Below are 14,020 nucleotides of genomic sequence, written 5' to 3'. Positions count from 1 at the left end.
TCATTTTCGCATGGCATGACTCGGAACTCAACCAGAGAGTGACCGAATTACCCCGAGGGCGTAAGACTTGCGCAAAAACGGGCCCCTAGAAGCTGTTAGCGAAAATTAAAAGAGTCGTCGTCCAACAGTGGAATTCAGTGTTTTCCTTCCCTCTTGTTTCTTTTTTTCCTTTTCAATGTGCTGCTCCTGTGAATGTGCTGATTATGAGACCAATGTTCCGGGGTTGCTGCCGAAGCCCCCACGTACACTTTTTCAGACGATGACCTAAAGCTAAAAGCTGCCCGTAGAATTTCGCTGCAGCCAGCCGAATAATTACTGTCTCTTTTCTGTGGCGGAATTTTTGACATGGATTCGCAAACTCTTTCAACAAGCTGTCAGCATCGAATAATGAGTTTTACTGTAGGAATTATGTCTGGTAATTTTTAAAGCTTTTTCCTGCAGCAGAAACAATAAATTATCTATATGTTATGCTTGCAATAATTTTATCTTTTATGGTGTCGTTTTAGAGTATGGTATGAACAAATTTCACAATTGAACGTTAAGCACTAATTTTCATGACTGGAAAACTGTAAAAAAATGTAATTGGGATAAATTTGAACAAGGATAACAAACCGCACGATGCTGTTTTACATTATATTACTTTCATCAGGTTGCTTTATTAACACCATAAAATGTTTATTCATTTACACAGAAATTTGTTAGAGCTTTCATTACGGACAGATACTAAAATTGGTTCAAAACTTTACTACGTCTGTCACTGAAATTACAGTAGTTATTTTTCTACCAGATTTATTGGGCAACTGGTGAAAATAAAACGACATTTATTTCATCATCATTCATCGCCATTTCGATGGCAATTCATTGCCATTTCGATGGCGATGGTAGTTCAAATAAAACTTTCCTTTAAAACCGCCATCTCGGCTTAGCATGAGAAAAGGCAAGATTGGGAATGAAAGTGTTGCAAAACAATTCCTCGAAGAAGTCTTGCGTTGAATGATGAGTGATCGTACTTTTTCTTCCTTCCAACACGATGTAATTCGAGTCTGCAACATTCGTGCACGGCGACGACACGACATGAGATCGATCGGAAGAGGAGTTGCTTCCGCCAAGGTTAAGGTGAAACTGGCTCACATAAAACCGTTTGCTGCTCGCGTCGTAAACGCGGAGAGAGAGAGACAGAAGGAGAAACGAAGGTGCACCGAACCGGATGAAAGCAGCCTCACTTCACTGCAGCACGTCTTCAATCTGCGACGCTCGAAGATCAAGTTGAAGATCGGGTTGAAGATCAGGTGTGTGAGTCCATACCTTATCTGTGGTCGATGGTGGTACGTTTGGTAGTTTTCCCTCCGCGCATCGGTATGCTGCGATGTTGGTGGCGGTGTATCGTACTTTCAATCGGCGGATCACCGGGTCCGATCAACAATTTCCGAAGGGAACGCATGCACCACCACCAGCGCCATCATGAGGTTGCCGTGATCTTCCGATCCGGTGCTCCGATGATTATCGAAAGAGTACGCAATCCGCTGCGTCTTGGTCGATGTCGCTACTTTCGTTCAGGGGTTTCTTTTTCCGCAAGCCGAGCTCAACGGACGTGGTATTGACCGGGGCCAGACTGTCCATCGGTCACTGACATTGGCGACCGCAGGACCTAAGAAACCGGCCGGAAGGCAAGGGATGGTGGACGGGGACTAAACGGACTCTAAATTGATGGTTAATCTATGCGTAAATTATAATAATTTCTGCAAGGCCAGCGTGTGCGCTTATGAGTTCAGCGGACATTCTTTGGCCGGAGGATCCGTAGAGGCAAAAATGCCGGCTGAGGAAGGATCATGGCACTTTCTCCTAGGATTACCATACGGCATAGCAGGAAGCGTGGAGACAAGATATCTATAAAGGAGGGGATAAACCTTGTGCCACTTTCGGGCGGCAATATATTTCGTCCGGTTCTTCGGCGAGAGATCAGAAAAGCTGTTCGTAAAGTTCGATGGAGTAAGAGTTAGTGATAAAATTCGGAACCTATCGAGAGATGTCTTTCGTCCTCTATTTCTCTCTTTCGAACGAAGTTGGAAATGAATTCCACATAAATTGAATCCGGAATGTCGCCACCACTGACTCTGTCTAGCCTTTCGAACGATCGATAGTCCCATGAACATCATCAACAATGACCAATCTTTGCCCTTCCCGTCTCTACCTATAACCACACTCTTAACTTTAAGAGGAAAGTTTAGCTTTGAATAAACAAACCAATGGTTCCCTAAGCGTTTTAAGGTGCGTTTATCGTATTTAGCTTAACTGTAAATCACTTTGAGGGTTTGTGGATTGATGCAACTTAGTGAGCAACTTAGTTGTCCGCATGATCAACTGCAGATTGAGAAAGTAGCACCAAACTGGAATCGGATACCAATTGAGCTGTCAGTATGATCGTTCAGTCATAATATCGGAACGGATCTGAGCCCTGTGGATAATCACTGCAATCACGATAATTATCTATCGGCATTCGCGATACCCGGTGATGATGATTTAATCGCCCGTGATCGTCTCAAGACTTCAATCGTTCGGACTAATTCGATTAACATGCATTCCGGATCTATTAATATGCGACTGCTTTCTGTTATTTGTTGACTTTAGAGGATGAGATAAAACTATTCGTTCAACTGGTAGTTTGACGCTTGAAAAACTAGCTTCTGTTGAAATGGTGACATGGGTGAAAGATGTCTAAATAGTCAAATTTCTCCTTCGTACCGGTTGACTCGTGTGTTGTGAAATTAATCCTGGTTATTTTTACGTCGCCACCGTTCGGGGGAACTCACACGCAAATCGATCGTTAGATGTGATACTAACATATCATCTTAAAATAATCAAATGAAACAGAAGAAGCATCAAAGGACGATGGAATTTCGCGCCTCTTTGATGCCTCTGTAATTTGGAAAAGAAAAATTTCCCAAAAATTCCAACGATAGATCAACGCAACACAGTAAAGTCGACATATAATCTAAGGGAAATTTTATAGTTTAAAAGCTGATACGTTGTCCAAGTTTGCCGTTATTCGATAGAGATTCATTTGTTGGTGGTTTCTACGGGTGTTTGGTGAAATTTCTTCCGCCATTGAGTAGAATTGATTTTTGGAAACGATAGAAACGCCAACAGTTGCCTGGGTTGGACGTGTCTATCGAAAAGCATGGCAGGATGACACCATATGGTCGTTGGGTTAGAAAACATCATCCACTACATGCGAACGCAATTTGCTCTCCGTGTGCCTCTCGAAGCCGTTGGAAAGAGCTGGCGAAGATTTGGTGGTGAATTTGAGTTCCACCAAGACGGGTGGATATTACTCGAGGGCCATGGAAAGCGAAAAGCAGTAGGAAATTCGATTTGATGCTGGGTGCCATGCTAACGGGGTTTTTTTCCCTTCTTTCGAATTCCTTTCGAAGAATCGTCGCGTACGAGTTTTGTACGCTAATTCAAGAAGAACGACCGCCCTGCAGACGTCTCTTTTAAGGGTGGGTCTCACATGTGTGTTTGGGATTCGGATTCGGATGCTGCTGATGTTGCGTGATGTGGTTCTTTCTTAAAAAAAAGACCAGTACGCAGAGACCGAAAAAATCACACTCTCTTCTTTGCCACGCCAGCAGCGACTTCGCTAACTTCTATTTCACGGTGGTCAACCTGTTCTGCGCCTCCCGGAACCGGTTATGATCGCGCCGTTCGCTTCTGGCGGCACGACGGGTAAGAGGCACGAATTCTGGCCTGTGGCCGTACACTGGTTTGCGTGTCGTGCCCAATATTTCCGGCATTCGTGGCATTACGTATGTGGTACGTGGCGACGTTCCCATAATCGTGAAGATGCGCCATCTGGAGAGAGCGAAACGGCTCGAGATAGCGATAGCGACCAGTTTTCGCCTGGGGAAGCTTTGTATCTTTTCCACTCGTTCTGGTAACGGACTTGGAGAAGCAATTTGAATTTGATATGTTCTACCTTAAAATGCAACTCAAACATAATAGCGTCATATGTTCCAGAATTCTTTATGACATACTATGTTCACCCTTTAGCAATCAAACCTTGAATCGAAACCAATAACCCTCAACAGAATTTACTGCCTCTAGAAAAGATTACTAGTGGTGGCGCAACAAACCCGTGGTGGGCCTAAAATAGTATGCAATCCCAAAAATGGTTTCGTCGCCGGCTCGCTTCAAACACCCACCCCAACCGGCCCACGAAAAAGTAGTGTCGGGCGAAGGTGGATGATGGTGGCTTTGGTGGTTTTACTTTCCGCCATAAACATTTTACGATCCAATGAGGTGGCGCGTTTTATTGGAACAACCTGATGGCGAAGGAATGTTCTATAAAGAGAGTTTGAGCTCGAAGAGATGCCAATTGTATCGATATTATGTTTGTGTTGTGTGTCACCACCATCAGTCAAACGTTCGGGGTTGTTTGTTGCACCATCAGGCCCAAAACATGGGGTGGCTAGGGAAGAATTCAAGCCAATGTGAAATTTAAAACTTAAAGGTGTATAAGTTTCCACTGTATCAGAGCTTTAGTTACCCTAGTAGGTCGTAATTAAATTGTGAGAAACCATAGCTAAGTGGCCGACGACTTCAAGCAGTCGGTAACCTAATTGTTGTAATGGATTTTCTAGGGAAGACCTATGCGAAGTTCTTGGCGCAACCGTTTCTAGTAATTCGAATTACATCACTTTGTTACAGCAACATATTGGACCAGCCTGCAGCAGTAAAACATTCATAGATTGTCGTGTTCTGGGTAACATATAGTTAGTTATTAGGTTTCTTTTTTGCATTAAAATCATTTCACATATTTGTGGCGACATTTAAATAACATTTGAAAATTAAATGAGCATCACAACCGCCTACTATCGGATCGGATAAAACAAACCCTTGTTTTAACCCTTTACGATTGTCGATTTGATTTCCGCATCCATACTACTCGCTTGGTACAGGAAAACGGAAACGGAGCGGAACGCTTTTTAGGTGGAAAGCTGTCTGTCAACGGTGCACTGCAACAGTGGCAACTACCCGGAGACCCTTGTGTTGTGTGAATGTTGTTCGACTAACATTGATCGTAACGCTGTTGTTGTCACACGTCAGTTCTCCAACGGTATAACGCTTTTGCTGAGCTCAGTGTAGGGTGCAAAAGCTTAGCAAAAGGGTGGTAAAATAACAGAATACCATTCATTCTTTCTGTTGGAACATTTTACTTGCAATCCATTCTTTCTGTTGGAACATTTTACTTGCAATCCTCTGAAATTAAATTTATTTTAATAAAAACAGAACAGCAAACTTCTTTTTAAATGTTTATTTTCATCAACATTAGGCAGTTTGTAGATATGATGCGCCTTCTATTCTATTTTATCATTAGTAAAAATTGAATAATATAGATCGCGATCGTACACGTCTACTGCCATTGTTGTGCCTATTGGGAGTCGATGTGGCTGAAATGTGCATCCATTGCAGCACGAGATAACGACAATCGTTACGAGCATGTGATTCATGAGATGCCCTTCCGTTGCGGGGCATGAGGGTTCAAATAAGAGGGCATATTATTGAACTGGTGTGAAAAATGTTCCATTGTTTCACCTTACTAAGCCAAGGTAGTGCTAGTACGGATACGGTAGAAAAAGACGTCATTTCTCGCCAACGCTCTATGCCCGTGAAAGGATAGATTTATAGGCAATCGAACCTTAAAAAAGCGAAGCTCAACCATGGGCAGCAACGCAATGGTGGGTCTTCTTGAGCCTAGGGGAATTTTTATTATAAATAATACAGTCTGTGAAGTAATCGAACGCTGAATACCGCGTAAATTGGTTGATGAATTTATTACTAACGGGATGTTCTTTTATCTTCTATTCCACCGTTGCCCAGGAATCATATGCACAGTGAAAGTGTAAACGGAGGAACAGTTTCATCCATCATCGAAACTTGGCTGGCCGCAACCATGTTGCCCGCGCTCAGATGAGGTAAGATAGAAGAATAATCAACTGTAACATTTCCACACTATTTATTTTATTTTTACAGCAATAGTGGAAAAGAACCCGTGTGGAGGTGAATAACAACGTTGTGCATCCTTCTAAAGATTATTTCAAATTGAAAGACTAATGCTCAAAAAATGTACGAAAGCACGTTTTGCCATATGGAGAAGATATTTTAAATAACCTTACTTAATATTTGCACGTTCCATGAGACATTCACTGATGAAACGGTGAAGTGAGCTGAAAAAACTGGGATTTTCTTTCTCCGTTTCCTATTCTCATGAATGAAACACCCGTCGGAAGCGGCCTCAGATGCACGCAAACACATCATCATCATCACACGTTCCCGTCTGGCAGCATTTTCCATCGTATCCGCCACTGGGAAGAGGCGACACATACATTCTGACATGATGTGCGAATAAACGGTGACGGAAATTGTGTTTACCACCGATACCAGCAGTTTGAAGGAAGTCTTTAGATTTAGACATCTCCTACCGTAGCCGCAGACATGCGATCCACTCGTCACATCCGTACAAAACGGCCTGTGAGGGTGTCTTTATGGGATATGGTAGGTTTACCGCGACCCAAACCCGACGGCTCGATGTGTTCCCCTGGAGTAGTGATGCTTGAACTAGACGCACGGCGAAACAACCACTGGCGAAGAATCTTCCTCCTCTTCACGCGAATGACAAACACCGGTTGCGATGACATGCTGCGAATAGTTTTTGATTGAAACTTGGCTCTCTCGTCTGCCGTCAGATGCAGCTGACATAATGCTCGCGTTGGCCGCCGGTAGCGAGGAATGTCATTCCGCCATTCGTTACCCAACCGCTTCCCTTGGTGACTCCTAATTGGAGGTAATCTCGGCCGGATGATGCACGACTGTGCATCAAGTGATCGTGGCGGATGGCAGAAGCAACGCATTTGAATGACAGAAACAAATCTTTGACGATAAGTGAGCGGAAGAATTGTTGGGCAAACAGAGGCGAAAAGGGAAGAAGATTGTAGTACAGTTAAGCACCACTAATGAAAATGCAGGGTTTGAGGCAAATAGATTGACTGTTAAAACGATAATAATTGAATGACGGATAATATGATCAAGCGCAAGATTGAATCTGAACACAATTTAAAAAATCTAAACGATTCGTAAGCTAGTTGGTAACAAAAATTAGAAGAAGTAAAGCCATCTAGGCAGATTGAATTAAAATACTTTTAAGAATTACGAACTCGTGAACGTGAAAAATGGATGGGGTAATCAGCCCTGTCATTGATCTTGACCAGAGTGGATGGTGACAAGATGCACGAAGATATAAAAGCTAATTAAAATTGAAGAAAAGAAATAGTTTAATTCGAATATTTAAGTATAAAGAGAAATGAGGTGTAGAAATTACGAGAGGAAATGGTGGTGATCTGTGTGGTTTTAACAAAATCGATTCTAATGCATCTCGCAAAGTCTACTGCTTTTAGACAATTTTCAATCGGACTATTTTGAGTTTTATATTCAAAGTCTATTCATTCCATCCTTATTCTTTAACGAAATTTTTTTTTTATAAATTCTCTCTGGCATTCAGCGAGGATAAACATTAATTTGTTAAATTAAACGCTGCGTAGAGTAGCACTAGTAGCGTTAATGTAGTTTAGTGCAATATTAAAATACCATCACGAACGGAAAGAAAACAAAAACAAACAGTAGTCTGCATTTTCCATCACGCATTGCACGATTCATGCAATATATAGTCCATTTCCTATAGCCCGAGGTGAGGTAGCCAATCATCCGGCCATCGAGACAAATCTTCCGGTACGGTGTCGTTGTTTTCGTTGGCACGCGCATTCGGGAGACGACGGTACCCTAATATCTCCCCGCCCATAACTGATTCATTAGACAACGGTCCACCGTTTGTAGACCCGCCTGGTCTGGTGGTAGCTTAGCCGGAAAGGAGAGGTGTCTCCGACGACGACGCTCTACGATCGGGGCATCGATTCGATTAGGCTGATTACGGTCACACCGTGCTCCCGCTTCCCAAAACCAGACCGCACGTTGCGAGGTGTTTAAGGTATCGCATGCATCACGAACATGCTCCCTCCAGCCGGTTATAAAACATTAATGAACGGAACGGCCAGCAAAACCTTCTTCGTCCCATTCATTTGCCCTTTTCATGGGAAATATTTGTGGACGAAGGTGTTACCGCTTCAGCTGGGTCTCTTCCTGCTTTTGACCACTTTCTTCTTGACATCCGCCCCGTCGGCATCTATCGAATCCGGAAACCCTTTGCAAGAGGAAAATCGATGCATGGGAACTAGGTCAGCTCGGGCATTTTATTTGTGAGGTCGTTCTTTGCGACCTGTGAATCCTTCGGACGAGATCCCTAATGCCCGATGCCATTGCAGTATTGAGCTGTTCATCCTGTGAATCATTATTTTCTAGCCGAACCAACCACCAAGGTGGAGAGACGCGCTAAGAGTAAGGGTATTTTTCTACAGCAAAAAGCACGTTCTGCGTGTTCACAAATCCCTTGAACCTATCTAGGTCAGGATCAATCGTCCTCGATCTTCACTTGATGTAAGGTTTGAAAAAGACTTGATTGATGATGAGCATATTTCACTAGACATGGGCGTAGGGTTTCTGGTGAATGCTACCAGAAAATACAACCTAAATAGGAGTTATTCCGAGTGTTGAGAAAACTTGCGGGAATTTTATTCTTACGGTTTTATCTTTTTGGAAGAATATACTGATAGTCTCTATAAATCATGTTGCAACCTCTTTTATTTATGACGCATATTCTAATTCTCTTTTTATCTTTGTTTTCGTTGCAGAAATCTTCTTTATGCATTGCCGTTTATGGGGAGTGTGCAGTAGCAGCATACACAGCTTTTATCGAGAACCTCCCGTGGAACGAAGCGTGAACTGACCGGTCGCGTTTTTATTTTGTTTGTGCGTTGCTTCCCTCTAAAACAAATCCACCCGTACGCCTCGCGTCTAGTGTATCGTCAAAGCTGACATTTGCGGAGAAAAAAGGCCAACGGTGACCGTGGAATCGGCAGCCGGCGGTGCGCAGTTAACTGCGGTCGGGGACAATTGTCGTTGATTGTTGACCGACGTTCGTCATCATCGGCCATCGGTAGTCGTTGGTTTTGTTTGCCGACGCCGGAAAAGTTGAGCTGGTGGAACAGGAGTGGATCGGTGTAGGAGTGAAGGAAGCCACCGGGCACGTTTGCAAATAGATTTGACTCTGCCCGCGGAGAACAACAACAACCACAGCAACCCCCGGACTCCCGGGATACCCACCGGGTACGGAACAATTTTCTACCCAGCCAGTCCGGACGCAACGACAAACACTGAACAAAATGTCACATCACAGCGACGATCAGCTGCTGCAGGCCGGCAGTGACTCTTTCTGGGAGCTGAACAACTACAAACGCACCACCAAGCGGATAGAGGACGGTTATAAGTGAGTGATCATCGTATCGGGGCGACCGATTAGCCAATTAATTAGCCACTAGAAAAAACAAAACAAAACAGAACGAATCACTAATTTGAATTCTTATTCTCTTCTGTTCTTCTTCGCATCCCTATCTCAGGCTCTGTACGGAATTGCAAACCCTCATCCAGGAGCGTGCCGAAATCGAGAAAGCTTATGCCAAAAATTTAAAAACATGGTCGAAAAAATGGGGCGAACTGATTGAAAAAGGTGAGGAACACCTTTTGTGAGGTGTATTATGATGTTGCGAAAGATCATCTATGAATTAAGAAACCTACCATGGGCGAAAATGGCATTCGCTCGAGAGCGCGAAAACTGAAATGCATAATCAAAACCGTGGGCACAAAAATTACATGCTTACCGCTAATGTATCAAATGTTCCCCCCTCGCATCCGTAAGGATGGCGTTACTTAATATGACCTTGATTCGTTCCGCTGGGTGATGCAGTTGACACCGGAGTCGTAATGGAAGTTAACAAAAATACCCCTCCTCCTTCTTCGACGTAACGTACAAACTGTTGTCCGGTGGTCTTTACCCTTCGGATGGTGATAGTTGCAGTTACCCTCGACCATGAAACTATAAACAGGATGGCAATGTTGGTGGTGGCAGACTAAATGTTAAAAATGCATCTTCCTCTATATGGGTATAGCGCATTGTTGTGTCGTATAATAATGTTAGGATACGATACTCTGGAAACTTTTGGAGTATTGAAACACTTTTTCTTAAAGGTTTTATTATTTCCCCCCATTCAAAGTAAATGTTTTTGATCATCTTAATTTAGATTCATTTTTTAATAAGTACCATTTGAAATTCATATAGACATTAGGGTCGAGTGTCACCAGCACAGCCAGATAATTTGTGTGAATTATACACATTATATTACTCTATTCTTATAAATTAACGGTCTTTCCATGTATGTGAAAGGTCAATTAAAATATAATCCACATTTTTGAAATTAGGTGAAACAGACCACAATTTTCATTAGTTTCAATTCATTGGACATATGGATTGGCTTTTGGTATTGATTCAATTATGAAAGTTCAAAACCTCTATGTTCCTAAATTAAAACCGTTTAGTTTGTTCAACATTTCCCATCACTGACCGGTGTCGTGGCAAAATCCCAACTCGTTACATCACTGGTATTGTTGGTGCTGGCAGGGACTACTGTACTAAGCTCATATTGAATTGCAATATATCGTGTATCATCACCCTGCATTCTCGTGTCAGATTGTGTTAGTTCCTCTTTTCATACAACTCAAACTGTTTGAGTGCGAAACATTTTGCAGAAAGCAAACAGTGAAAAGTGAGATCACAAGGTAGCTAGAAGCGACCTGACCCACCAGAATCAATGGGACGGCATTGTACGGAACGGCGTTTTTCCACCCAAGGTCTTACACAAACCGCCCAACGCATACCGCTTCTCCGTGTGCTCACGCTTCTCCGTTAGAGTGGATAAATTTGTTACTATTTAAAAATAGATCTTCGCTACCGTTTGTTCTCACGGGGGCCTCGGCACCACTCCGTTCCGTTTCTCTTTTGCATTGACGCGAAAGTGTCTTAATTTATCTTGTCCCACCCACTTGACTCGGTCATCGGAAGAAAATGGAGCACACCACCGCGAGTCTGACTGACGTTCGTGTATGGAATCGCTTGTAAATCAGATGTTTGATGAAGCGCAAAATAACTGACAAATGATCCAATGCTGGATGGATGCCGCCCTTCGGTGTCCAACGGATGGAACTGGAACAGCGATAGGAGAATAACAGGATGATGCCATTCAATCCCGATCTAATGAACTCCACTTAGCTTCCAGTTTTTGTCTCATTTCCGAAGAGGCAATAATGTGACACGGATGGTGTGGATTATCAGTGGAATTTAACATGCGAACGGTTGAGCAATGCTGCACGTGTGTAGCAAAATAACTTTTTTACCCACTTGTCTGTCCTTGAACCTGTGGGGAAGAAAAACTTCCTGGTCTTTCCAAGGAATTCCATGACCCTTCATTGGGGGGTTACTGTTCTTTATCTTCTTTCTTACATTTCTCCGATTGGTACGCTTCCGGTAGCACTACGAACACACCTTCAATCGGTTTATTGATTTTTCAATTAGCTGATTCGGCAGCTACTCGCACCGTGCTTGCCAGTCGGCAGGTATATGAGCTTTCCAGTACATCGTTAGTAGTAGTAGTTTTTTTTTTGTATTTCTTTCCAATGGCTATACGTCACCCAAGCGGGTTCGGTTGCAAACGAGACGCCCGTTCTTAATTGAGTTACCGAGGGCCAAAAAGGGGACGGCGTTCGAAGACCGCTGGAACGAAAGTGAACGAAGGCAGGGACGTTATGTTTGTGGGTTTAGAACGGGTTGAATAACCAATAATAAAATACAGAAAATCAGGAGCGTTTGTTGTTTGGCAGCCCGATTGCATCATTGATTTACTATTTTTATTCGTGTAGGGCCCGAGTATGGCACAACGGAAGCGGCCTGGAAGGGTATGCTCACCGAAGCGGAACGACTTTCTGATTTGCACCTGAAAATTAAGGCCAACCTGTGCACGGACGTGACACTGCAGATTAAGGATTGGCAGAAGGAGAATTATCACAAGGTAGAATTGTTGAACATCATGTATTTTTTGGTAGTTTATTATCTAACTCGCCTTGCTTACTTGTCCCTCGGCAGTCGATGATGCAAATTAAGGAGCGCAAAGAAATGGAAGATCAGTTCAAGCGGGCGCAGAAACCTTGGGCAAAGCTTATGGCAAACGCGGAAAAAGCTAAAACGGATTACCATGCTGCCTGCAAAATGGAAAAATCGGCCGCCAATCAGGAACGCAATGCCACCAGCGATCAATCGCTGTCAAACGATCAGGTTAGTATGGGTAGAACATGGAAGGATCACAGACGGATCGGCGACGATGGTCCTAATATCCGCATTGACTTGATTTTATTTCAATTTCAGCTCAAAAAGATGCAGGAACGGGTACAGAAGCTAAAGGATGAGGTTGCAAAATGCCGCGAACGGTACGAACAAACACTGAACGAAATCAAGGAGTACAATCCCGTGTACATCGAGAGCATGACGACCGTGTTCCGAAAGTGCCAAGAGATGGAAGAGACCCGACTGTGCTTCTTCAAGAACGTGCTATTTTCGATACACAAATGTCTGAACATTTCTGAAGACCCGAGTTTGCCACAGATCTACAAGGAGTTCCACCACACGATTAACAATGCTGACCACCAGAAGGACCTCAAGTGGTGGTCGAACAACCACGGTGTCAACATGGGTATGAGCTGGCCAACGTTTGTGGTAAGTATGCCGTTCTGCTGCCTTCGCGCGCGCAAAGATACGGGCAGGTGCGGGATGTTTTGGGATTGCAGTTTTCCCGCAACCTGTGTCTGATGCTCCTTTTCCCCTGCTTGTTGGTTTTGACTTGAATATTTTCGTTAATCGTGGTGTTTTCCTGGATTTATTTCACCCTAACGTCTAACGGCTTTCCTGCGCATGTTTTAGCCTATATTGAGTTTGATCGGTTCAAATGCATTCTGATTAATAATTTAATTTTGCATAAGGACAAAATAGGAAATCATTGCTTTTTCTTCAACCTTGCATCAACGATGAAACTTTATTTTTTTCACTTGGTATTATATCGGTTTTTGCTTTAATTTAACAGATTAATTCTTCTATGGAAAGGAAGCTATGGCTAATGCAGCCTGTTTGCATTAATCCTGAACTGATTCACGCTTGAAATCTAAATTATATGGTGGCGTATTTGACCATCGCCACTAAGTATTAACACTTCTTCTGGCTTGCAATAAAAATTATACCTTTTTACTTCTCCAGCCTAAACATTGTTTCTAACAGCTTTCAAATGCTGTGAAGGTTATAGAAGATATACGTCTTTTGTTTTCACTCGAACTTTAAGGAATTAGTTCACCAGCTGTACTTTTTTTATGATTTAATCAATTTAAACGAACTAATCGTAATTTTGTTTAATTTTTTTTCTTTCTTTCAATTTTCCACACTACCTTTAATAAAACACAACCGAACGCAAACTTAAACACACATCTCCAAACAACATAACACACATGATGTTGTTGTTTCCATCCCAATCGTACCGATCGGCTTACATCGAAATGTCCCGCCACAAAAATCACCCTAAAAACGCTGTGTGCAATATCTATCCTGACGCGCATGTGGTTGCGTGCGTCTCCCCGTGTGTGTGTTTGTGTGTGTCTGTGCGTGCATTACACTCAACTCACTTCCCTTCTCCCCCCTCACGGACATCCCGACAAATCGTCAAACCTGCCTACGCCCTTTTCCAGGAGTACACGGAAGAATTCCGCGACATTGCGAAGGGAATCAAATCCAAAGAAGCTTTACCCACAGCGCCGATCACGCTCATTCATCAGCGACCCGTTGCCGAAGATTTGCATGTAATTTCTGTTTGTATTTCTTTTTTTTACTAAGTTATTGTTTTATCCATCCGTTTTCCCCGCACAAAAACGTAACGCATAGTTTAAGCTTTTCGCAAAAGCGAAGGCCTGTTCACGTTTTATT

The 14,020-nt window shown here is 43.1% G+C and overlaps 1 protein-coding gene across 1 annotated transcript in view; it reads left to right on the top strand.

Annotated features, from left to right (window-relative positions):
• Positions 1 to 14,020, top strand: part of LOC131265799 (protein kinase C and casein kinase substrate in neurons protein 1) — a 42,984-nt gene that overhangs the window by 25,631 nt on the left and 3,333 nt on the right. Inside the window, exons 3-9 of the mRNA XM_058268116.1 lie at positions 5,881 to 5,975; positions 8,802 to 9,436; positions 9,567 to 9,676; positions 11,920 to 12,068; positions 12,143 to 12,331; positions 12,422 to 12,769; positions 13,786 to 13,896. Coding sequence (XP_058124099.1) covers positions 9,333 to 9,436; positions 9,567 to 9,676; positions 11,920 to 12,068; positions 12,143 to 12,331; positions 12,422 to 12,769; positions 13,786 to 13,896 — 1,011 coding nt within the window. The 5' untranslated portion in view covers positions 5,881 to 5,975; positions 8,802 to 9,332. The remainder of the gene's footprint in view (positions 1 to 5,880; positions 5,976 to 8,801; positions 9,437 to 9,566; positions 9,677 to 11,919; positions 12,069 to 12,142; positions 12,332 to 12,421; positions 12,770 to 13,785; positions 13,897 to 14,020) is intronic.

This window comes from Anopheles coustani, chromosome 2 (assembly GCF_943734705.1).
Source record: "Anopheles coustani chromosome 2, idAnoCousDA_361_x.2, whole genome shotgun sequence".
NCBI lineage: Eukaryota > Metazoa > Arthropoda > Insecta > Diptera > Culicidae > Anopheles > Anopheles coustani.
Note: the sequence above shows the minus strand (reverse complement) of the source record. Positions and strands in the feature narration are given on the sequence as shown.